Source organism: Excalfactoria chinensis, chromosome 7 (assembly GCF_039878825.1).
Source record: "Excalfactoria chinensis isolate bCotChi1 chromosome 7, bCotChi1.hap2, whole genome shotgun sequence".
Classification (NCBI taxonomy): Eukaryota; Metazoa; Chordata; class Aves; order Galliformes; family Phasianidae; genus Excalfactoria; species Excalfactoria chinensis.
Window position 1 is genome coordinate 30,771,671 of NC_092831.1, and position 25,192 is coordinate 30,796,862.

General features: G+C 45.4%; 1 protein-coding gene across 1 annotated transcript in view; it reads right to left on the bottom strand.

Annotated features, from left to right (window-relative positions):
* Positions 1-4,734: 4,734 nt before the first annotated feature.
* The window catches only part of TMEFF2 (transmembrane protein with EGF like and two follistatin like domains 2), a 102,758-nt gene continuing 82,300 nt past the window's right edge, over positions 4,735-25,192 (bottom strand). Inside the window, exons 8-11 of the mRNA XM_072341583.1 lie at positions 10,653-10,776; positions 9,597-9,755; positions 6,282-6,368; positions 4,735-5,853 (exon numbers count right to left, since the gene is read on the bottom strand). Coding sequence (XP_072197684.1) covers positions 5,757-5,853; positions 6,282-6,368; positions 9,597-9,755; positions 10,653-10,776 — 467 coding nt within the window. The 3' untranslated portion in view covers positions 4,735-5,756. The remainder of the gene's footprint in view (positions 5,854-6,281; positions 6,369-9,596; positions 9,756-10,652; positions 10,777-25,192) is intronic.

Here is a 25,192-nt window from a genome sequence, read left to right on the forward strand (position 1 = left end):
GCTGCGGCAAGGTTCCAAGCAAAGGATGCGGCCGTCACTGCCACTAATGAGTCTGTTGCCTTGTCTCTAATGAGTGAGTGCTGTGAGTACATTTTCTCCTGCGCTGGTTTCTCAGACCCCTTCTTGAGAAAGCAAGCCCTATGCGGATGAAAGCAATATTGCAGTACACTAGATTAAATTGCTTCCTTTGTTAATTTTTCTTTTCCTTTTAATTTCCTTTTAATCAGCGCAGAGTCTCCGAAGGCATCAAAATCAATATTTTTTGCATACACTGTGCTGCTGCTTTTGAAACTATTTGCCCTTATTAAGCAATGTTTCCCTACCAGACACGGCTGATCCTGGCCGAGCAGCATCCCTACTGTGAAGAGAAGGATTTCTAGGAGGAGACAGCCTAATGCAGCCTCATACTGACTGACGCACACAAACCAAACCCATCACTGCTTGTGCGTCTCTCAACACATTTTCCATAGACTTCTGAAAGGTTCTTTGTGGAAAGAGCAGCAGCCTGCTTGGCAAACACACATCCTCTGGCACTACTAAGCAGTGGGAAGAGCATGCATGCCACTCTGTGCCATCCCTCGCAGCAACCTGCCCTGCTTTGCTTGGATCCTGGCTGTGGTGGGCAAAAAAAAGTGTCTCAGAAGCTCAGATCTGTAATCCGTACAAAAGCCGCAGAGAAAGGAGGAAGACTGTTTAAAACATCCCATTAGAATGTCACTTCACATCTGAAAGAACCCGTTACAACTTATATGGATTTCTGAACATTTGTTTTCCTGTTACGCACGAAATGTTTGGCTCAAATGTGCCAACCCCCCATTTTTAACCGACCTTGGCAGCCTGGCAGAAGCCCCTCTGAACCCGCCCCAGGGCTCTGAGCACCTTTTCCTCACACCTCTGGTAGCCCTGGAGGATAATTGCTACAAGGTGCAGCCCCATACCTTCTGTTGCAGTTTGTCTCTGTACCACGGAGCTTGCCAAGCCCGCTGGCCTTGCCAGAGCCGAGCCCAGGCTGTTGGCAGCACTGCCTGCCTCATGTGCTTGCCCTCACTGCTAATCTGTCCTTGATTGCAGACCCGGCATTCATAGTTGTCAATTAGCTGTGCCTACAGAGATGCCGTGTAAGGGCCTTAATGCTCAGGATGTGGCCCACGATCCCCTCTCTATGGCCTGCTGAAGGATGCCTTTGGCTGTGTGCCTGACAGCAGGAAGCCAGGCATGGAGCAGCAATGAGCAGGAGGTCACAGCAGGGCAGGGTGGTGGTGAGGACATCAAGGGGAGCAGCGTCCTGGGGCTGGGATGGGGCTTCCCATGGCTTCAGGAGGTGTGGGGCAGCCTTGGCACACTCTCAGGACAACCTTAAAGTCATCGTCTCCTCCCCTTCTATCCTTGGGTGTAGTACAGCAGCCTGGGTGTAAATATTTCAGAACACTTCAGTGCAAAATGCTGAGGCAGCAGCATCGGGCACAGCCCGGCTTGTGGCACCCTGCTCCGGGGCTCCCATCGCTGTCACATCAACAGCTCGGTGTTATTACCATACTTTAAAGATCCCTAAAACAGGGCACGCCTCTAAAAAAGGGGAAAAAAACAACCACAAAGAGAGGAAATTAACCAAATCTCAACCTCTGAACCAGGGGCAGGCAGCACCCGCAGGACCTAGAGTACAGAAGGACACCCTGAGCTCTGCATCTCTATTCAGCAATGCCGTGGCTGTTGCTAAGTGACAGGTGATGCTTGCTCTAGCCGAAATTTGGCTCTTGGAGGTACGTTTGCAAAGAGCAGTCTTTTGTGTGCGTGAAATTAATTTGCGGATGTGCACCGTTATATTAGGTAACAGTAATAGAGGTTTGAAGTGCTCCGGTGTGGCATTAAAATGGGACACAGCATGTCGTGAAGACACTGCACAGTCAAAACTTGAAGTCCTCCCCTTTAATTAATTGGAATTTAAAGCCACGATACCTTCCTCACCAAAATAAATTAACAGTGAATCAGGCTGCGGAATAAATGAGTGAAAGAAGTTGGGCTGGTTGGGAAGTTCAAAGGGAGGCACGTCCCTGGGCTGATGAGCTGGGGCTCCACGTAGCTCCCAGGGGCTGCTCGGGGAGCTGTGGGGCAAAGGGGGGGGGTGCTCCGCTGTGCCGCTGTCAGGCGGTTGCCACATCTTTTCTAATTAAAATAAAATCATCTCCGTATTCCTGAAATGAATACTTGGTATAATAGATTCTGAAAGTGATGAAAATGTTTTCATTAAATAGAGAGAGAGGGAGAGAGACCCTGTGAGGCACGGCGTTTTATCTCAAGTCTCTAATAACATTAATAAACTCTTTAATCTTCGTCACGTTTATGACTTAATGGCAATCCTTCTAGATGTGACAGACAAGTGAGCGCTGCCAGGTTCCTCTAACCTCCACGTATTCATATTCTTTATGGCAATGAGTGGAGGAGGACCGGGAGGTGTCATCCCCATCTCACCTCCACCTCAGCTCCCTGTAGCCCAGCACTGACCGAGGGCTGTCGTTCAGCCAGACGTGGGTGGCAAAACAAACCGTCGCCATTAATCCCCCTTTTATTTGTGTAGTTTAGATGCTGTCAGAACAGATGACACTGATGGAGCGTAAGGAGAATTTTTAACGAGGGGCGTTATGTTTTAAAACCCCAATAAAAGCAAAATAAACGATGGAGTTTGAATTCAGAGAATGGGAGGGAAAAAAAGGCTATTCGGTGCTGGTGAAGTAATGAAGTTACCGGCTGGTAACAATGTTTAATAGCACATTAATGCTGAATTACTTCAGAATTTCTGCAGAAGTCGAGATGACATCCACATAAACACCAAATGAATTCCAAATGATCGGTATTATCATAAAGAGCACCAAATGAATTAATAATGATGGAACACTTAAACTAAAACGTTCCCTTTCCTCATCTCCTGTCGCTCTTATGCACTGCTCTAGTCACTTTTGTTCAACCACGTGACCCTTCCTTTCCTTTGCCTTTCGATCTATAAAGAAGGCTCTGGTGGCCTACTTGTGATGAGGCAGAGGATCTCCACGCACCACCAAGACCCACTGAAGTTACTGGAAAAAAAACTCAACCCAACCCATGGTTAATCCCAGCCCTGCTTCACCTTCACACCAATGTGTACCGACGCCTGTAGATACCTTACAACCAGCCACAAAGCTGTGAGTAAAAGCGAGGTGCGTGGCCTTTGATGTGCAGTAACGAGCCTGCCCCTAATTGTGATGTAACTTATACCGGCACGTGGAGCTCGGAGCGTGGCGAGGCGTGCATAATCGGGGTGAGAGCACGGCTGCGGAGCGAGATGCGTCTGATGTCAGATGAGAGGAGCCAGAGCCTTTAATCATTTTGTTTTCAAAGCCGCTTGAGAGAGCTCTTTGAAGAGGAGGTTTTCTCGAGAGCAGTTTCTGCAAAACAGGAGGCAGCACTACGCAGTGCGCACCACCGCCTGCCCCACACCTCACCTGTGTGGGGCACAGAAACACACACCTATAGACACATATGCATAGATGTGTACGAGGCCCTGGCAAGCTGCAGCCGAGCCTGGCACCAGGAATCTCAGCCACAGCTCACCCCATCTCATTCTGCCTAATATCTGCTGCAGCAAGGAAGTGCGGCCCCAAATATTATTATTCTGTATTATCTAATATTCATCAGCTCATGTTAAAGTTTCATATTACTATTTGAGGTAACCACAGCTCTCTCTGGTACAGAAAGCAAGATGATGGCTGCAACAGGATGCTGAGCTGCCCTTTAATACTTCAGTAATGTTAAGCACAGGGTTTCACTAGCGTCTGATAAAGTGTGACAACGAGCACTCAGAAGGAAAGCATCGTGGTAGAGAGGAAGCTGGGGAGGGAGTTGGAGCTGGAACTAGACTGGTTTTAGGGTCCCTTCCCACCCAAGCCATTCTAAGATTCTGTGATACCTACGCACGTGACTGGGGTGTTTACAGGAGACGGCACGGCGCTTGGAGAAGCAGCCGAAGGGGTGAGCATTTGGGCTTCGCTTCTTGTTTAATTCTTAACCACCGTACCTATGAAATTAATATTGCTTTTGCTCCCAGCATCTTTCAGCTTCAGTAGCAGCCTTGAGCAGCCGGTATCACTTCCAGCTTTGACCCACGGATCTCCAAGCAATCAAACTGTGATTTTTTTCCTCCACAAACCACATGGTGTCCTTTTTCCCTGGTGACGTACCAAATTCTGCCCTCAGCCCCAAACCCTGCTGCTGTGGCTGCCTTGGTTCCTAGTGCAGCAGCACGGGAAAGTGTGCTGGCTCAAAATACTGTTGTCCCTTCAGGAAAGGAGAAAAGCAGCCCAAAGCCCAGTTCTCCAAACTCACGCCCAGCTCTGATTCAAGTTCTGGATGCATTTGATGCAGAAATCTCCACTGCTTTCCATAAATCTCCAAGACAATGCTACTGTTGGCCTGCACGCCCACACTGGCATGCTGAGGTTGGGTTTCGGAGGCACAAACAAGGTCTCTGTTGCTGCAGGGAGCCCTCCCTTGGGCTTTGCCAACATCACCGCTCTTCCTGCCCTCAGGTCTGCAGCGAGTACTCGAAACCAGCTCAGCCGCTGGGGATGCAGCCACTAACACCTCTCCAGCTGGGGCTGTCTGGGAATTCCTTGTGGCACTACACCCAAAAGGCAGGGCCGGTGACTTTGCTGCCTGCCCTGGCAGCACGTTCCCACTCCCACCAATCAGCACAGACCAGGTGCCGGGAAGCAGCTCTTGCCAATTGCCTTTTATTACCTTTAAAAATTCAAGAAACCCGGAACAAGACAAAAACTGAGAGCGTGTGAACATCATGCAATGGATTCACTTTAAAGCAGACTGGGGTGACGTGGGGGAAACAAAAGCCACGTTAAAGACTAGAAATAGCGCTTCTCCCATGTCTGGGTGCCAGATGGGGTGGGCTGTCACCGGTGGGGCCGGTGGCGATTGCCGTGAGCGATCCGGCTAACGCTGAAGGCAGGAGATGGAAATGCACTCAGGAACCACCATCCCGAGTAACCCCAGGCCCAACAGAGACCCAAATGCATTTCTGACGTGGTAGAGAGGGCAAAAAATAGGGACCCCTAACTTGTAGCACTAGCAGCTTTTGTTCAGGCAAAGCCTCTTTGGGAGGAGAGGCACAACGAACTGCAAGTTACTTCTTAGATAAATTATGGTACCATCCAAATACCTTTGCGTCTTGTCCACGATGTGGATGTGACAAAACACATGCCCTTGATTTCTCAAGGTATAAGCAACATTTGAGTTCATTACATTTAATGGAGTAGGGTCACCCGTAAAGTTATTCGTCAGGTGTTTTCTGAGTGGTTTTCACCTTCTCTTTGAAAAAATAAATTATATCAGCATGTTCATGAGGTACAAACTGTGCTGGCATTTCAGCTGTTATTATTATGTTATTAACTTATTTAACCTGATAATTTTCAATCAACGGTAGGAAGCAATTTTCACTCGCTCCAGAGACCAGTTTGAGATGCTGCAATGCACGCACTCGGGGTTCACCTTGGCAGATGCCTAATGCCTCCCGGATGGAGACAATTACCCCCGTCACTCCAATAAACAGTCACCAAGAATTTCCATTTCCCCTTCAGCTGGGACTTAATTTAGAAGGCGAGGACTTCCTAAGCTATGGGAGAGTAAAGATAGATGGTATGGGAGAAAGCGTCTGATGAAATGTAGTTGAGTCCGGATCTGAAATATTTTATCCCTCCTCAATGTAGGTTAAATTATTCTTCACCTTTCCCACATCCATAATTGTCGCTGATCTTGGACCAACTCAAAACCCTACTACTGAGTTCAGTAGACTCAAAATTGCCACTAGAACTGGAAAAAGAAACAAAAAAAAAAAAAAAGAGATTTGTTAGTTTCCAGGTACAACAACCCCAGACTATACACAGCTATGAGATAACAGCAAATTTAAGAAAGCCAATTCTGTTTCTCTGTTTTTTTTCTCATCACTGAGTATTTATTATATATAACAAATACATGAAAAAGAAAAAACTATATTGTGTGATATAAATAGTTTATTTACATTACAGAAAAAACATCAAGACAATGTATACTATTTCAAATATATCCATACATAATCAAATATAGCTGTAGTACATGTTCTCATTGGTGTAGATTACCACAAATGCAAGGCAACATGTGTAGATCTTGTCTTAATCTTTTGTCTATAATACTGTATTTTGTAGTCCAAGCTCTCTGCGGTTAGTTTTGCCATTGTGGAAACATGCGCTCTTTAAATTAACCTTGTCGATGCTCTCGTCGTGTTGTCTGAACTGTAGTGCCCCGTGTTCTGCTTCTGCCTGTGGATTCTGTTGCTCCTGGGACATTTCCTGGAAAAGAGAGCGGTGAGAGCGTGCAGTTTGGGACAAATCTCTCTGCTGGGGACACGCTGTGGCAGCAGGGCACACGAGCGCTAAAGTGGAACCTCTGTCTCACTCCGTATTGCCAAGGGAAAAAAACAACAGACCTCAGACAAAAATACAGCAGGGAAACTTCAAGAGTGCTGCTTCTTGCTACAGCGCCGTGGTGCTCAGCTGCAGTTGGGCTGTTAGTATTAATAACAGGACCAAGCTTTACGGTGCTCCTTAGCAAGGGCATGCTTCAACCTTGCACAGGAAGCAGCATTGACTGCAGCGGTTGCTTGGGCACGGTTTTAACCGATGGAGCAGCAGCAAAACACAATGAAATCAAATTTTAGCAACCCCCTTCCCATCAGAAGGGCTAGGGCGAATGGGAATGATGCTATAATTCTGTGACTAAACCAAAGGGCTAAATGAGCATGAGGGCTCACAATGCATTTCACATTGCTGAAACACTGTTATAGAAGTGCCTAACGTAATATGGGTCAGATTGTCCTGACCTGCTGTCTCACTTATAAGCCAACAAGACTACCCCCTCATGAGAAGCTGTATGGCCACGTGCTGTATTTTGCCTTTTTCCCTTCTCAGAAGCTATGGCAGAGCTCTCATTAGGAACTACTGCAGACTTGAGCTGGTTTCTGATTTCCCAATTAACTCCTTACTTTCAGCCTGCTCCCAAAAATCTCACCGAACTCTTCAGTGCAAAGCACTTGCAATGGAGTCACAGCTAGCAAACACGGGGCTAATCTAACCTGCAGCACCCAGACCTGGAGGCATAGAAGGACCCTGTGGGGCACAGCAGGCCACCAGCAGTTCCTCCACATCACCGGTGATGGGAAAAAGCCTTAGGTGGGACTGGTTCAGTCAGAAACATGGCAACTAGGGAAGGCCAGCAGCCCTGGGGTGCACGGCTGTGCGCCCCTGGAGAACAGAGAACATGGAGTACACCAGCTGGAAGTGAGGAGATGGACACCCAGGAGGTTCTTCTCCAAAATCTGACAGTACTCGTATGGTAGCACAGGGCTGAGAAAAACTGATTCAAATGTAGAGATGATTCCAACTAAGGTCATGAAAAACCACCACATAAACAAAAATACCCGTTTCAATGCATAATACACTATGGTACCCATCAATATGTACAAAATGGAACGTAGTGCTACTGGACTCACAGGTGGGTTGTGTCTGGCTTCTTAAGTGGGGTGCTGGCATTTAAGCAGCCTTTCAGAAGCAATCATTTGCTGAATACTGAGTGACAGCTTTTCCTCAGCCCTCAGCTCACTAACCAAATTTCTCTGCTATGCATCATGGTGGGGATATACTCGTTTACAAACACACTGGGGTACTGAGGCAGTGGAGCACAGCCTGTCTGCATCCCTCCCCTGATGCCTGCTCACCAGCGTGACTTACTCATAATGTGATTCATAGCAGGTAAAAGACACATTATGCATTCATTTTTAATTAAGTTACTTCTTCCCATAAATAAGCTGTTGTGACTTAACATTACTAAAGCACTAAAAAAAATGCAAAGCCATAAAGAAAACTGCTGAGAAACATTATGACGCTTGGCCATATCTTTGTTATTTTCTATCACCCTTCACTTCTACCTCTGCCTGTCTTTTGCTGTATTTCTAAACCACGGGGAGGACGATGGTCCTCCCTGCTTTCTCCTAGGAACACCTGAGGGTGACTTCGGTGTCTTCCAGGGCAAGGAGTTCAAGCCAGCACAGCCAGGTTCTCTGAAGCAGATGACTTCAGAAACTCCATTACTTATGCATATGCTGCCACAACGTTCTCCTGTCACACGGATTTCTCTTAAGCCACTTATGGGTACGCTTGTGCAAATGTATCTCAAATCATTATGCTCGGATGGAGGACGCTCTGCGGTAATTACACGCATTACAGAAAAAAGCCAAAAGATCATAAATTAACTCGGTTACAAAGTCTGTGGGAAAAGGTAACATCAATGCAAGAAAACGGGGTGATGGGCAACTTGCATCGCAGTGCCGGGTCACTCAAGAATGCACCGTCTTCATCCTTCAGTAAGAAGTAATTTGCTTTACTGAGTGAAGGTGACAAAATCAGAGCAACTCAAAAAAAATAACACAGAGCATTTTCTCCATTATCAGTCAATACATTGCCCTCTTTTTCTTCCCGCACACTGCCTCTCTGGTTGTTCCAATGACTTCTGTAGATGCCACCACAATATTATCTATCGCCCCTTCTGGCATGTAGCACTGAGGCGAAGGCCAAAAACCAGCTAGGTTTTATCAGGCAGTTTTGTTTTATGCCTTTAGGCCACAGAAGGATTTATGAACCCCTTTTTTTTGTCTCTTCCTTGAGGAAACGCAATGCTTGTCTTCCAGACAGATAATGCAACACAGGGAGCAAAATACATCAGAAACGTTATTTCCTACAGAGGTGTGACACCCGGCTTCTACTCTCTTGTCATTTAAGAGAAATTTATTTCTGAAATAGCGCTGTATCAGGGTTATGGCTGAATGAATTTAACCTTATTAATTCTGGAGAGACGCCTGAAGTTCAGAACACCCTGAGACAATAAAGGGGTACAGTGGGGAAGAGCAGCACGTGTAGAGAAACTGAATTCACCCCTCCCCTCTGAACCACCTTGGGGCTGTCATTCGCATTCAAACAAGCTCTTCTTCCTCATTAAAAAATGAACAGATTCATACACGGCTCGGCGTGCCACCGTCTAGAGCACACCGTAAGCACGTGCAGTACCTGAGAATGCGTATACAAGCCTAATGAAATCATTTAATCAATGGGATCGCAAACAGGCTTAGAAGTTTGTATGCGTCTCCTGATTAGGACTAAGGGAATGGGCCCTCGAGGAAACCAGATGGGGATATGATTAGTTTTATTAAGTGCTGATCCAGCTGCTGTATTTATATTCCCCTTATTTATACGAACAATATTTGTCCAAGCATCTGAATACAAAATAGGAAACTTCATTTGCTGCAGGCAACGTTGCTACCTAAGTTTGATTAAGATGGAAGTAAAAACTGAGTCGTAACAATAATGGAGCACTGGCTGGTGGGACCAGACGATATCACCTGTTTGCCGGTGAACTAAATAGCATTTGTTATCACAAGTGTCAGCAGAGGTCTGTATAATCAGAGCATAAAGCAGGAAAAGAAAAAGTTCTCTCTTGTTCTATTGCGAAATAAGTGAGATACTGACCTTGTAATACAGAGGACTACAACACAGATGATAGCAATCTGGATAGTTCCAATCACAGCTGCTATTAAGACATACTGAAATCGTACCGGACCTGGAACCACATATAAAACGCTGTAGTCCTTTTTTTCACAGTGTTGTCCAGTATAGCCGGCATCACATCTGAAACAAAAAATGCTTCTCTTAGTTAAACTGGTTGTTAATTCTGAAGAACTCTGAAACAAAGTGTATCTGAAAAAAATACGTATCAGTGACTTGAGACAAGCTTATGTGGATTTTTTGAAGGATGGGGTCCCAGTAAAAGCACCAATGCCTCCGTGGACCACTCTAAGGGAAAGCTTCCAGTCCTCAGCATCACTGAGGTCTGTGCAAGACAACAACAGAGGCAGTGCCGGATGGTGCCCAGAGGACCGGGACTCATCCAGCACTTGCACATCAGGATGAGAGTCCATTTTGTACTCGCCCATCGTATTTTAGACTTGTCTCTTTCTTTGGGGAGTTGGGGGAGAGCTGAAAGCCACCTAGTCACGGCTCCTTATGCAGATTACCCCTAAGGAGGTGATAAGCAATCATTCGAGCTCCATACAAAATGTGATTAGATGTTCCTGCAAACGGATACATCATTTACATTTTGTCTGGATGCTATAAAAAGCCCTCTGTTGGTGCTGCAACCATCCTCCTTGGGTCACCCAACGCCTCCCTCTGACTATGGCTAACAGGCGATGCCCTTTCCATTAGCTCTCGCCTTGCTCCCACTCAAATCCCCAGCAATCCCCTCCGGACAGTGGGGGTAACCTGGTGGCCGCCCCTGCACTTTGTCAAGAGCTTTTACAAAAATGTTTCAAAACAACTGAAGTTTACCAAGTATTTTTACTAGCAATTGTGTGTGACTCAATACCGTTTTGCCACAAACGACTGGGACTTTGTTAAATAATCTAAGTCTAATGGGTTTTGTGGCCTGGTTAGCACCACTTCCCATAGCTTATCTGGAGTCGGTGTATTCTCTAAGTTGCGGCTTTTGTGCGGGCAGCCTTCCCTACTCGGTAGGCAAAGGGTTACCTGCAGGACGGCTCCAGCATGTTGGTGGAGTGCTCGCACTTGCCGTGCATGCAGAAGCCGTTGTAGTGCTCTGGACAGGGGATGTAGATCCCTCGGGCGCTCTCTTCCAGTTTGTTGGCATTCTCTGTGAACACAGATGGAGGCAGCATTAACCTGGCTGCATGGGGAAGGGGAAGAACTCAACACAGAAAGGAGAGAGCTCAGAGCTTCTGAAAGAATGTCTTCCTTTCGCTGCTGTCCAAGGAGAGTTTCAAACATCTCTGACAAGTTGCGCTAATAAAGGAGGCTGTACTGCCCTTGTGTTAAGCCAGACAGGAACAAGCTCCCAGAAAACATGAATGACAGGGCAACCTCCACATCCCTTTAGAGCACTACCGGCTCTTTCATCTCTAGGACTTTCAGGACATTTCAGGATCAAGCACTAAATCCTCCTCTTTGGGAGAGATGAAGAGATTAGAGATGAAGAGAAAGGAGGAAGCGATGCTGGCCTTATTTCACAGCCCTGGTTGTTTTCTCTTAACTTGAAGAAGAAACCTGAAGCAAACACAAAAGCACGGCCCACAAAGTCATGAACGGAATCAACAGTACCTAATTTCTGCCTGTTTTACTGAACAGAGGAAATTCAATTCGTATGCTTCCACTGGTCTACAGCAGAACATGCCATACAACTGGGTTTCCATGAGGTTGGTACCACCAAGTACTAGCCACCAATGGACCCACCTGGTGCACATAGGAGATCCTAATGCGCTTGGGATCCACTGCGAGAATCCCCCTTCTCTCAGATCAGCCAGCAGCATTAATAAAGCAGTAAGGTGCCATTTGGTTTCCTTCTTTTAAGGCACACTTCAAGCTGGTGAGAGAAGTTGTCACTTTCAGGGCAGACTAATCTGCCAGGAGCTGATGGGGATGCAGATGCTTCCATCACATGTAGGCCGTACAAGAGAGGAATGATTTTTCCTTCCCCAGTCACCAAATGCGTAGGAACGGTGTTTCCTTCAGAAGGCTCCTCAGCATAGTTCTACACCCATCTAGCATCTCAAAGAACTTGTAATTATACCTCAAGCACACGATAAAAACACACCAAATTCAACCGCAGTCACTCATTTTGACTGCTGACCCTTCTGAAACAGACAGAAATTGGACTCAAAGGCAGAGAGGGGACAGATCCACAAGAACTCCTGGGATCTGCCATTTCACTCACTCACTAGGCAGACCGCAACAAAAGCATCGTTTAGATCAGCCAGACAAGAATTTGGGATAGAGAGATGTAAATCCTAGTGAAAATCCTGGACTGACTCCATCGCTTTCCTATCTGCAGACAAATGTAACTCCTGCCACACTCCTCACAACACATCTCCGTTATGTTTTAAAACCAAATGCATTCTCACACCCCTTCAGATGAACAGCACTCAGAAACTTTCTTCTCGGAGCGTTTCTCTGACAGAAAATGCCAGCTTGATGAAACCAACATCTTTTGCATTTCTGCCGCATTTTATTTTTTTTTTTCCCCTCGCATCTTTAGCCTAACGTGACATTTCATATTGTGCGCATCTTTTGTTACTGCCAGAACATGACATGATAGCCTATCATGTAAGATACGCTAGTCAAAACAGATTATTTTTAAACACATTGAGGCCAGCTGCTGCTTTGTGTATACTGAAGCCGCTTATCATCTTCCTCGCTGGAAGTCTCCTTCTGGTTGCACGTTGCTCTCTGGCCTTTCTGTGGATGGCAGGGAGATGCTAAGCTCCTTTGCTGGGGTAGGAAATTGGGGCCTGAAGTTTCCCACTGTGACTGATCTTCATTCTCCTGACGGATTATCCTCTGAAAAGTTTAACTAATTATTTAAAGCTATCTTGTTTAAATTCCTTAATATATCTGCCTGTTCCTGTTCTCCCCTCAAAGAAAAAAAAGATGGGAAGAATTATTTCAGATACTCTTTAAACTTACAGCTTAACTATACGACTTTTCTCCATGTTTTCTGGAAACTGAATGAGCACCAAGACCATTCTCAGCAAGGGTCTCAGTGGAGGCTAAAACTCCAACCATGAAGCAGTCTGTCCAGCAATGGGAACTTACTTGTCAAGCGACAAAATCAAGGCAGCTCCAGTTCTTCAGCAAAGCAGAGGCACAGAGCTTCTGCTGCATGCCTGGAGTAGCACCTCTGGCAAAGGGGAATAAACCCATTAATGCCCTTGATGAGGATCACACAAAATACTGCCCAAAGCGCACCAGAAATTCCTTCCACAGCTAAGTACCAGCAAATCATTCGGAAAAAAAAGATTAATGTCTAGACAAAACTAGGATTCTTATGGCCAATAGCTGACTGCCAGACACTTAGCAATCAGTTCTGTGGGGCCTGTTATCCTGTTGTTTGTTGAGCCTGCCTCAAATGGTGACTTCCAGTTGACTCCGAGCGAGCTAGGTGGGGAGCCACAGCCTGTCGATTCTCATCTTAGTATTTACACTGCTTATGGACGTAATAACAGGTAAGTTACATCCATATGTTAAAATACTGGCTCAAGTGTGGTGCTAATGCCTTGTGTACAGTCATCACTGTATGGAGGAAGGTCCCACAAATACATATATTTTATCAAATGAAAGAGGACGTGGTGAATGATGTGCCATGAAAACTATTTTGACACCTCTCTCACTGGAGACAGTGGTTACGGAGAACTGACTTAACAATTTAAATCTTTTAATAATGCTGAAGTCTGTTACACTGACTGCCAAAAGCTCTCAATGATACCGAGGTACTTACATGTCACATTTTCAGAGGATTTATAAAGGGTGGGAAGAAACATTGGGTCAAAAATACATCCTTAACCTTCCCAACCGCTTTTGGAAATCTCTTCCCCCCCGTCTACACCCTTAGAAGCCCTCCCACAGGGATGTTGCAGAGCACAGCACTGGGAACGTACTTAACAAAGCTCTTCTGATCTGTATGACAGTCATGGTGAGACTGTTCTTACCTGAAATCTAAATGAAGGTCCAGGGAAAGAAGCCCTGAGGTTTGCAAGAGTGACTGACTGGGGATGGGAACCCTCATGGTGTGGATAAGCCAAGGGACAGGTCAGGGTGCTCATCTGCTGCTCTATTTGGAGAAAAGGGAGCTTCCTCAACCCAGGAACACTTGCACAACATGAAGAAATTAGAATATGCGACCGCAAAGTCAGGACAAATTAAGTAGAAATGGTGTCACATCGCAAAGTTCAGAACTGCTCTAGCAGGTTTCTGCTTTAGCAGGTTTTTTGGCACCTTCCCCCTCTCTGGTAGCACCCAACAGGAACTGAGGCCCCACAGCAACTCTGAGGGAGAAGTCCATCAGCAGGCTTCGTTCTTGCTAGCAATGAAGGAGCATGCTGACAAATCCTGGCTCTACAGTCCACCAGCACAGCCCTATGTCCTCACTGGCAGCTACTCTGCCCTGACCTACTAATTAACTGCACACAGAACTTCGTTGTTAATACCTTGCTGCTGGAGATCTTGTGAACAGAGCATCCCTACACAAAGAAGAAAACACATGGAAGCAATCTGCTTGACAACTGCTGCTTGGGTAAGCATTGAGACTGGAAACTGAGGAGGAAGTTCTCACTGCCACTCCAAAGGGGATTCACCAGCCCACTCCCCTTGGAAGCTGCAGAGGAGAGACACCAAATGTCAGCTGAGGATGGCTGCCACCAGAATGCTGTAGCCCTGGGCTAAATGCATCCTGCAGCCACCCAAGTACACATTTCAGGCTAATCCGCCTACAGAAAGAGCACAAAAATACCATCTCTACATTAGCTACTTCAACAAGAGGAAAAAAAGGAATGGAACCTTATGAATTAAATGACATTCACTTCTTTTCTCAGGCACAAAATAGACTTGCTCGACACAGCAATTTATTAATTTTAAATGTCCCATGCAAATGACTTTCCCGGAATAAGCTAACATCCACTTTCCTTTTTAAAAATAATCTAGTGCTTTTTACATTTGAGATGATGGTAGGATGTTCTAATACACTTGGAAAAAAAAAGTACTGTCCCCTCTTTTCTGCAGCGGTGTATCATCATTACTCAACATGCTGTCATAATTTATTACAGAAGCAAATGAATTAAGACACTAATAGCCCCCAGATATTCAAATGGACAACATAATATTTTAAGCCAGCCAGCAGATACGTTTGGACTGTGCCATATGCATTAGAGCTAACCCTGAACTTCTGAAATTCAACAGTACCTCTTCTTGTAGCGCCTGTGGATGGTTCTTCCCTACTGGAAAAGACCGCTTGACACCAAGCAACCTGTTCACCTTTTTCCTGTAGAGAACTTCTTGTTGAAGCAGAGGTTGCAAAACTCATCCACACTCGGGATCATCAGCGCACGGTTCCAAGTTGGGTGCAGCATGGTGCATGCCGCCCACCACTGGGGCCTCTTATGTTTTCACCACGAAACTGAGGAGGCCTTTCAGCTCCCCAGATCATATCTGTGTGAGCTGACCTCAATGCACCTCCCCATGCTTCTGGGGATAAACCAGACTTCTAAAAGACCACCACTGCAAGGGCAGGTCTCCGAGCCTGCAATCATTTCTATGGATGAAATGTAACAGCACAAGGCCTTGTTGTAGATGTATCAAAGCCCCGGGTAGAAGGGACCTGACAGTTTGGGCTTTCTTCTTTTGTTCCAGGATTGAATAAATCTGCGCTAACACCATTCCTAAAATAGATTAAATCCCTCATTGCGCTAACTCAGCCCTTCTCTGGCTTGCCATTGATGTCCCTGTCACTCAGGTCCCCCTGCACCAAAGAGGCAATGCTGGCCCCACAGGAACTGCTCCCTTCCCGCTTACCAACCAGCCAAGCAGCCAGGCCTGTAAAGGAATAAAGTGATGGTGTTTCTCCTTCTCTATGATCTCCTTAGGCAGCTCATAACAGAGCCCTTAAGAGGATGAGTTAACATTATCATTATTGTCATTCTGTTAGGGAAAAAAGTTGGTGTCAGTGTGGAGATTTGTAAGGCTCCCTCCAATTAGGCTGCGTGCCCGAAGGCAAAGGCTGCATCCATCACACGTGGCACAGCATGGGCAGAGCAGATTGCACTGCTTTAGTGAGAAGGTCCTCGATGGCCCAGCAGATGGCTCGCCTTCCCGGCCATCCACCTCTCCTCCAGTACTAGGTACTGCCAGTGCTGGAGGTGGTAAAAAATGGACTACGGCTTCCCTTTACGCATCCTCCCCTCTGAAAAACTCTGCTGGAGATTTGCAACTTGCTCTTTAATATCAGGTTAAACAGAGATTAAAACACCATCCCTGTTCATGAATGCTTTAGTGGCAGAAGTTGCTTCTTTGTATGACTGAACTGCATCACCTCTGCAGCAAACAGGCGTGGATCTGCAGAGTGAGGCGAAAGGTAGGCAAGAGCAGAATTACATAGTAACCACAAAACCCTACATGCTATCTCCCTGGTCTAAGCCAGTGGGTCCTGGAAAGAGGACCATCTGCACTTTGCAAGCACCCCAATGCAGGACCCACACCTCCGTCCCTGCTGTGCAGCCCCATGCAGCACTTAGAAACACTAAAGCTCTCCCCTAGAGCAAACTCAGCCATTTCTCCTACGCTTGCTGACAGAGCAACAGCAGTTAGCTAAGTGGCGATTTAGGAACAAAATTCAAACGTAACCGAGCGGTGTCCCGCTGTTCCTGCTTTGTGTACTATCATGCAATTTCTATATCAAAGTAGCCTTGCTAATGCAGCGCTCAGAGAGCAGCTTATTTATATGTAGATGCAGCTATATGACATTTCCAAATGCCATCATTTGCATAGGACGGTTCCACTTTTTTTTCCCCTTTGAGTAAACAGAGTCTGCTGCTACTCCAAAGCAATGCCTTCACTAAAGCAGAGCTTTCTGAGAACTATCATCCTCCCTAAGCAGCTAAAAAAACCCTGAAACAACTCATTTTCCTAACTTGGCAGCCTTGGTTATCAATGGCATCTATACACCGGTCTTTTGATTTGCAGTTCCAACCTTGGTTGCAAACAGAGTGTGCGGAAATCAAACCAGCAAGACCTTATGATTTCCTACGCAACGGCTACAGAATCTGCAGGATACATCAATATCTGCAAATAGGCCTCAGACATCTGTTGGAACTTGTGGTCAACCTTCAAAAATAAAGGCAGAGGCTAAAGCTCATCATAGCTACGAAGCTAGAATTGATTCTTGGTGAGGGTCTGTCACTTTGGAACAAGGGCAGAGATTGCCGCAAGAGGTACTTGGGACCTCTGAAACGTCGCATTACACCATGAAAGCCAAACGGACGTTACGTATGCAGCCTTCCTGTCAAAGAAAGATAAGGCTGGAGCAGATGGTATATGGGCAAAGTTTCAACCTGAATACATTGCCTTCTAGAAGCCTGCAGTGTGAAGGAGACATTCCAGTTCTAGTGCTTAAGACAGATGAACATGTTATCTGTGAATTAAAGAGCTGCTCCACTGCTGCCTCATCACTGAGCAGGAGGAGCACCCACCACATTGCGTATGGAGAACACAGACCCTTGACACCTCAGCTCTATGATGCCCTGCAAAGCGTGGCCAAGGGGGCAGCTAGAGATTCTTCTGCACAGTACTGGGGTGTCAGCAGAAAGCGTGGGAGCGCTGCTGCTACTTGAAGCACATAACTGGATGATGGGGAATCAGCTGTGCCCGGCTCACAGTGCACCCCACGTGCCAGGCAGTGACAAGACCACTGCAAGGTCATCCCACCTTGCTGACATGAGGTGGAACACCCTCCTGTATGCACCCTTCTGTCAAGTGGTGACAACAGGAGCTTCCTGACTATAACAGCATGCACAAGAACCACATAACTCATCTTAACGGAGGGCTGCAGCCTTCTTCACCAGGGCTAATAGAGTTTCACCCATCTGCCAATGTGCTCCTGAAGGAACTTCATGCCTTCTTACTTTGTAGATAGCATCAATATGACAAATGGGATGAGGCACCAGAAAGCTGATTAAATACTTTTGACACAACCCTAAAAATAGAGATATCCGTACCCTTCTGATGCTATTCCAACAGTAGATGCATACGCACGAGCAAAGTTTTAAGATGGGTGTCAAGAATATTGATGTGCAGAAGGAAGCCGGATTGTTCAACCAGCTTTGCTACAGGGGACAGCTACATGATGAATGACAATTCCCATAACCAGGAAGGTGTAAAGGGAGGGGCTTGGGATGCTACGCATTTGGATACCACATAGAAATAAAGGGTTGCAGCGATCTGTCTGTCCACCAAGGATGCACCTTTTCCTTCTTGGGATGAAAGAAGGGAAAGGCGATGCTCTCAGGACCCAGGGGATTTGGCTTCACGGGCCACCATGCAGCTCTTAACAGTTGGGACTTCTGTATGGTTCAAAGGACTACATGGGAATTGAGCTACCTATAAACACACTGCACAAGCACAACACGATAAAACACGCTGCCTCGCTCAATTGGAAGAAGCCGATACATTGGGTAAAAGCTGTAAACAATTTGGCGCATGCTTTCTGTGGAGCATTAATGAAAATGGGCAGCGTAGTGCCCTTCGTGCCCCACAACAACTGCAATCCTCATTCAATTCAAGATTCCCAACCAATCTCTGTTAGTATGGAAGCCTAACTCATTTTTTGTTTCCTCTCCCCCCCAGCCCCTCCACTGATGCGTAGTCCAGAGGCCACAAACTTAAACATACAATCCCAGTGTCCTCAAGCTATTCCAGTTCTGGCCCCTGTAAAGGGGGCTGGCAGGAGTTTTAGCATTGACGCAATTAGTGACTCTTCCAATTTTTCAAGACCACATTACTGAAAACTGCTTTTAGGCAATTCAACTGCGGATTAACAAAGCGCACTCTTGCATTAGTGTGTGTGCAGAGGTGTACTTACCCGCTGTATTTACCTGATTACATTCAGAGGAACACACACACGCTATGCAACAGCATGGCGGTATATTTTCTATCAAACCTCATCCAGTCTCAGCAGTGATGTGAGTGGCTTTTACTGGCAGAAAGACCGGGCAGACAATCAATGCAACAAAGCAGGAGCTTCATTTTGAGACGCTGCTGCAAACAAAAGCATACCCTAATCCAGCTACCAGGCTGTCCCCTAACTTCCAATACGAGCTTCAGGTTTGAGTGGATTGTTTTCCACTGGGATCAATGGATGGCACGAAGCGCTATTTGAAAAGGTCTCTGATTTATTTTTAGGCCTGCCAGCACGACGCTGCTAGAATTTACTGTTTGGTTGCATGCTTCGAGCAAAGCTTTCAGAAAATTACAATTGAGAGCAAGTGTGAATGGCAAACCTGCCAGAGAGGTTTGACGGGTGGCATGCAGATGGAAAGGTTAGCCCTGGTATGTGACAGACTAGACAAGGACAGCATCTTGGCCCCACGGTGTTTCCTTCAACACTTCTGACAACCCGAAGGTTCCACATCGCTAGTTTTGCACTAACTTTATACTCCATTTTGATTACTCTAAACAATATTCTGCTTTTCTCCTTCACAGGAGGGGCTTCATATCTATAAGGTGCTGCCATGCTAGCATGTAACACCAGCTCCCTTCCGTCCTTTTTCTTCCTTCCCAACACAACATCCGTGCTTACAAGAACATTCTGCCCAAGAGAATTAAACCAGGAAACTGAACAAAGAGCTGCAGAATTTTGGGCAACGATGTGTAAGAAAACAGAAGACTGAAGCAAAAAAAGCCCAGCTCATCTTCACAGTATTTTGAATGCTTCTTGAACCACGTACCTTGCATATCCCTTGTGCAAACCTTAGTTATTTCAGTAACCAGAACGTGACCCTGAATGGCCAAAGACTATTCAAGAGAGAAGCCCAATGTAGACTAAAAGCATGGATCGAGCCTAGCTTGTCACTGATTTGGTTCAGGTTAGTTGGAGAAATTAATACCTTTCATTGACATGTTAGACAACGATAATCACTGCACTTAGGAGAAATGAATCCTCAAGTTTGCTGGCCTCCATTCACCTGTCTCCCCTGACTCCTGCTTCATACAAGGGCGACAGCAACAGGACCATGCAGCCAACAGCTTGGCTTTCTGTATCTGCACCGTTCTGCTGCTGCAATCCTTAGTGCCTGTTCAGCTTTTAACAGACTGTACGTTAGAAATTCCCACTGTGTAAACGAGGAGTTTGGTATATATACATATATATACATACATACACACACACACACACATATATATATACACACACATATATATATACACATATATATATATACATATTCCTCTCCCATGCCTGAAGCTGGAATGACATCCCTAAATATTCTCAGTTTTAAGCATAGAAGAAAACAGTATAACAATATAAAATGCCACTGTAGCAAAATCTTCCATGTTCTTCTATCTAATTTATCAAAGATACGCTTCATTTCCCATCTGTCACTAAACCATGCAATCACAGAAACACAGGAGAAGACAATAGTAGGTCCAAGCCCCAAACTTCTGCTTGTTGCTGGTTTTGCAGCAAAGGGGGCCAATCCTGCCATGAAAACTGCAGACTATTATTCCATTATTCAAATGATAAAGGTCTACCATTGAGATACGGCAAGAAGACTGCCCACTACTAGAGGACTTGCTGCACACCTACCACCAGCTGCAGGAGCTGAAAGTGCCCCTAAAATAATGTAGAAACAAGATGTGGCAGTTGACCCCCAGTTTGTTATGGTGTCCCTGGGATGTCCATCTCCCATTCAAACCTCTGTGGAAAGCCTATGGCCTGTCCACACCAATACCCTGAGACACAACCAGATGGGTCACGAGTAGAGACCTCAGATGGCTATTTGTTAGCATAGATAAGGGCAGAGCTTCTTCAGGTCCTGAGGTTCACTGCTGGTCACAAGGACAAGCATGGCCACATAAGTCTATCAAGAGAATCACTTGTACAAATACCTGCACTCACTATTTTTACACGCCTCTATTAGTGCCTTACATAACCGCAGCAGAAGGGAGCTGCGGGGACAGCATTTGTTTAAATAGCAGGATTGGTACACTTTATCTCAGCACATGCCCCTGGCACTGATATTCTAAGGGGGAGAAGCTGAATGGATTAAAATAAAAAAGAAAAAAGAGCAATTTATAGAAATTGAAAATTTAATAAGAATAAAGATGGATTAAAAAGGCCCAGAGAAATCACAAAGCCATTTAAATTCAGTGGCCATTCTCCCACCAGCCTCAACGAGGCCAGAATGTTACCTCCTGCCTCTTTAAATCTCACTCCCTCTTCTAACCTCACTTAAAACTGCTGACATCCTCCCGCCCAGCCAAGGCCCTTTAAATCACTCTAACACAGGACAGGAAAAAAATCTGCAATGCCAGATGTGCCTGAGCCCAGTGGCAGCTCCAGCTGAGGCGGGCCACAGCGGAAGATGTTTAGCATACACGATGCCAGACAAAACACTAACAGTTTATCAGTTTGGGTATTATTGACCAACAGCACGCCCTTCCCTGGCTATGTCATTTGCAGAGCACAAAGACAGGCAAGATGTACACCACTTGGTTTCAGAACAAGATGTTGTACTTAATCCTTTCCCATCCTAACTAAATGCAAGTATGCTTCCGTTATATAATGAAATTGTAAATGAAATACCCTAGGGAGAGGGTGTTTTCGATGTACACCTGACACAGCTTTAAACCACAGATGAAAGAGGGAGATTAAAACCACAGGAAAGAGTTTTTATTTCCAACCTTCCCCCTCCCTCCCCCCCCCCCCCCAAAAAGTATTTTTGCCATTATGTAATGCTATCTAAAACACACAACAGCGGTGGGCAAAGAACTGCATTTCAATTCAGCGTCCATCAAATTACGAGATGAGCTGCCACTGCTTACATAACAGCACACTTTGGTTACAGCTGTTGCATTCCAGGAGGGGAGCTTCAAGCCAACCTTACACTGATGGGTGCAGGCTACACGACTGCCTTGGCAGGAAAGAAGTCACCCTGCTATACAAGCGGATGCTGCTTTATCAAGCTTGCTTTTTAGCAGTGCTACCTCCTTCTTGCCGGTCCAGATGCACACCTCCAACCACCTGAACACACAGCAAACCTCTTTGGAAAGAGGCAGAAAGGAGAGCTGATAAGCAAAATGCCACATACTCCACAGCGTTGCCTACTCCCTATCAGGGATATCCATTTTGCTCTTGTCACTGTTAGATGTTTCAGCATCTAATACACAAAACGTGTGGAAATACAAAAAGCCTAAGCACGCTGCACAGCTTGAAGAGCACGTACCAGAAGTGGGTATTAGGAGACATGCTCAACAAAAACCAGTGGAACCACCCAAAAGTCAAGTCAGCAAAGTGGACCATAGAATCATAGGATGGTTTGGGTTGGAAGGGACCTTTAAGGTCACCTAGTTCCAACCCCCCGCTATAGGCTGGGATACCATGTCTGCTTTTGTTTTCTTAACCAAAATACATGAAACCAAGCAAAAACTGCTACTTATCCCTCCACAGCCCAAAGGTCTACTGAAAATAAACACGCCTTTTCTTTCTTTCCTTCCCCAAACAAACCTCTTCTCCTCCGACCAGGCGCATATGCATTTCCTATGTCTATATTAAAGCCTTATCTATCTTTAGGCTCAGGTTGCCATTTCACGTGTCGAAATGAGCAAATTATCTTCTGCTTGTACTGTAATTTGACACGATGATACTCCTTCTGGAAAAGATGTTTCAGTCAGTTCTGAGTAGCGACTTCTCTTAACATACAACTTATTTTTCACAGCCGTCATGTGCTTTCATCTCGTCATTTTTGATATCTAACATTTCATAAAGAATGCCAAAATATCCTGTGAAATAAAATTCTGAGGAAATTCGGTTCCATGAATATTTCAAAATATTTTTCTTACTTTTCAGACTAGATCAAACACGAATACTTAAATGTTGATGTCTCCTGAAAATGGATATTCCAGCAGCTCATTATAACTTTAACTCTCAAATCCTTGGGAAGGATCCCTCCTAAAGGCAAATTTTCAGAGGCCTAAAATAGAGCTGCTAGGCATAAAAATACACCACGGTACTTCTTCATACCCATCAACTAATTCAAATTAGCTTTGTGGATGGCAAACAGCTGCTGGGCACCACCTCGAGCAGCCCTTCAAGGACAGCCAGAGCTGATGAAAGCGCCTGGAGCCCAAAGGAAGGGTGGGACTGAGGGTGAGAGAAACTGCCCCCCAAGTCCAGACAGATCTATCTCTTTAGAGGCCCTGTTTAGAAAGAAGGTAAAGGACAGCTTGAAAAATCAGGTCTGCTTCCAGTTGTGCTGAGTTTTAGGGATCACATTTTCAGGTGTAAATAGGAAAGCCTCTTATTTTCCTTGCTCACTCCTCTGACGCAAAACCATGGATATGGAGCAGAGGACAAAAAGATCAGTGGGTACGGAAAGGTTTGGACTGCTCAGGAAGATTTCTACAATCCAAACAAGACAAAACATACAGAAACTGGTCACATGACGGCATAAAGGCAGAAAAAACACATCAGGTTCCTTGAGAAGCATAAGACAGGGTTTGGAACACGCTTTACGAGTCTTGCAAAGTTCAGATGCAAACTGATGGGAAAACAAACTCGTATTACAAACTCCTCTCCTGCCCTTGACTCCTGACAAAGCTTGACTCCTCAATTCACAACCAAGGCTTTAAATATTTTCAGTGGAGCAGGAACATCAGAACAGCCTCATCTAACCTCATGGTTCTTAGGCAGCCTGTGTCCTCCCTGGCGCTGCAAGCACTTGTTCCCATTCATTCCCTGCAGATCAAATTCTTAGCCTAGGCATACATATTATCAGGCTACTGCCCTTCCGTGCAAATGAAATAGCTTTTATTCTAATGCTCATCCACGACATTACTAGATTTGTTTACGAGAGAGGGGAAAAAAGCACAAGCCAATTCTGCAACTTTTGATTCACATTCATTAGTGACTAAATTAAGGGCTATGCTTTAAAGGCACAAATGGAAATGCTCTTCTTGTTTTTTTCCTTGAGCTACGTAAATCTCAGTAGATGTCTAACAGTTCACCCGAGACCCAATTTCAGTTTTAATGCTAACAATTACAGGTTCCATGAGCACGACACCAGGATATTGTAAGTAATGAAAAGGCTCAATTTCTCTCATTACAAAACCACGCAGACAACAACAATAACAAAAACAAAAGACCAACCCCCCCCCCCCTCCCCAAAATGAGGCATATTTATCCAGCTTACCAAACACAATTCAAAGGTAAAGGAGAACTCTTAGGATCTAAAGATGAATTTCAGATTGCTCTGTGTAAGAAGAACACTACGCCAAACTACTGCCAGTACCGCGATAATTACATTAATGCTCCATATTTTCCTATGTTAGAGAGAAATCATCTGGTCCTCACGATGACAGAGAAAAAATGCCAGAGTGGGACTTTGTGCACCACGCCATTCGAAATCCAGGAGTTAGATGACAAAAAGCAGCAGCTGCAATTTTTCATTTCAAAGAGCTCCCAGGACAAGTGAAGGTTCGGGGACCAAGCTGACATTGCCGGCCAGTCAGACTTGAGCTCAAACGTAGCTGACAGTGAGATTTATTAACCTACCAGCTGGCCTCTATCTTCGCTTTTTCATTTCCTTCTGGATATCGCCAGTGATGGAGAAGCTGAAAGATGGCAGAGGAGCCAGAGACCAGGGTGCTATCAGAGCACAGTAATCTCTTTTTGGCCTTTGAAAATCATTCAGAAGAATCCCGAGTTCATATTTTTCTTATATGTTTTACAGTCTTAGTAAGAAGCTGAGCTATGCGTTATTTCTGAGTAACCGCTCTATTGCTCTCTGTAAGCTTGATCTTGGAAGGCTCCAGATTCCATGCAGAGAACGGAGACATACCCTACGGTCAGCTTTCTTGAAAGCCCTTCTATCCAGACTGCCCAGACTGGGTATGCAAAGCAGGACCAAAACAGCTTCTCCACCTAACATCATTTTCTAAGTCTAGACTTCCAGTTCATTGTTTTGAAGAGCTTACGCGTCACCTTTTGTGCATTCTAACTATGAGTAAACCAGATGTGTATTTTAACTGCGCTAGTAAATGCAGCGAGCAATCCTAGCAACGTTTAAATGCCTTGCATTTTTAACAAATGCATCGGTTGGTTTATTCTTGTACTCACAAATACCAGGAATGTGTGGGAGTGCGGGCGGCAGCTGCAGCCAGCCAGCATTCCTGCTACCACACAGCTGTCAAAAGCAGTACAATATATTCTTATTTTTCTTAATTTTTAAGTAATTTGCTGTAAAAGCAAGAACATTTCCTAACTCATCTGTCTGTTCAGCGACAACCTCTGACATAGAGCCTACTGCACTGAAAGCCAAGTAAATCCATATATGCAAGGATGCAATTCTCCTAGTGCTTTTATGAATCTCTATCTGTGATGGATGCACGGTGTTCAGCTCTATGTCTCACTTGCTAATTCCATTAAGGAGAAAGGAAAGCCTGGTTCACAAAAGGCAGAGCAGAACTGCACAATAGTTTATATGCCACAGCTAATCTCTGGGGCTTTATTATTA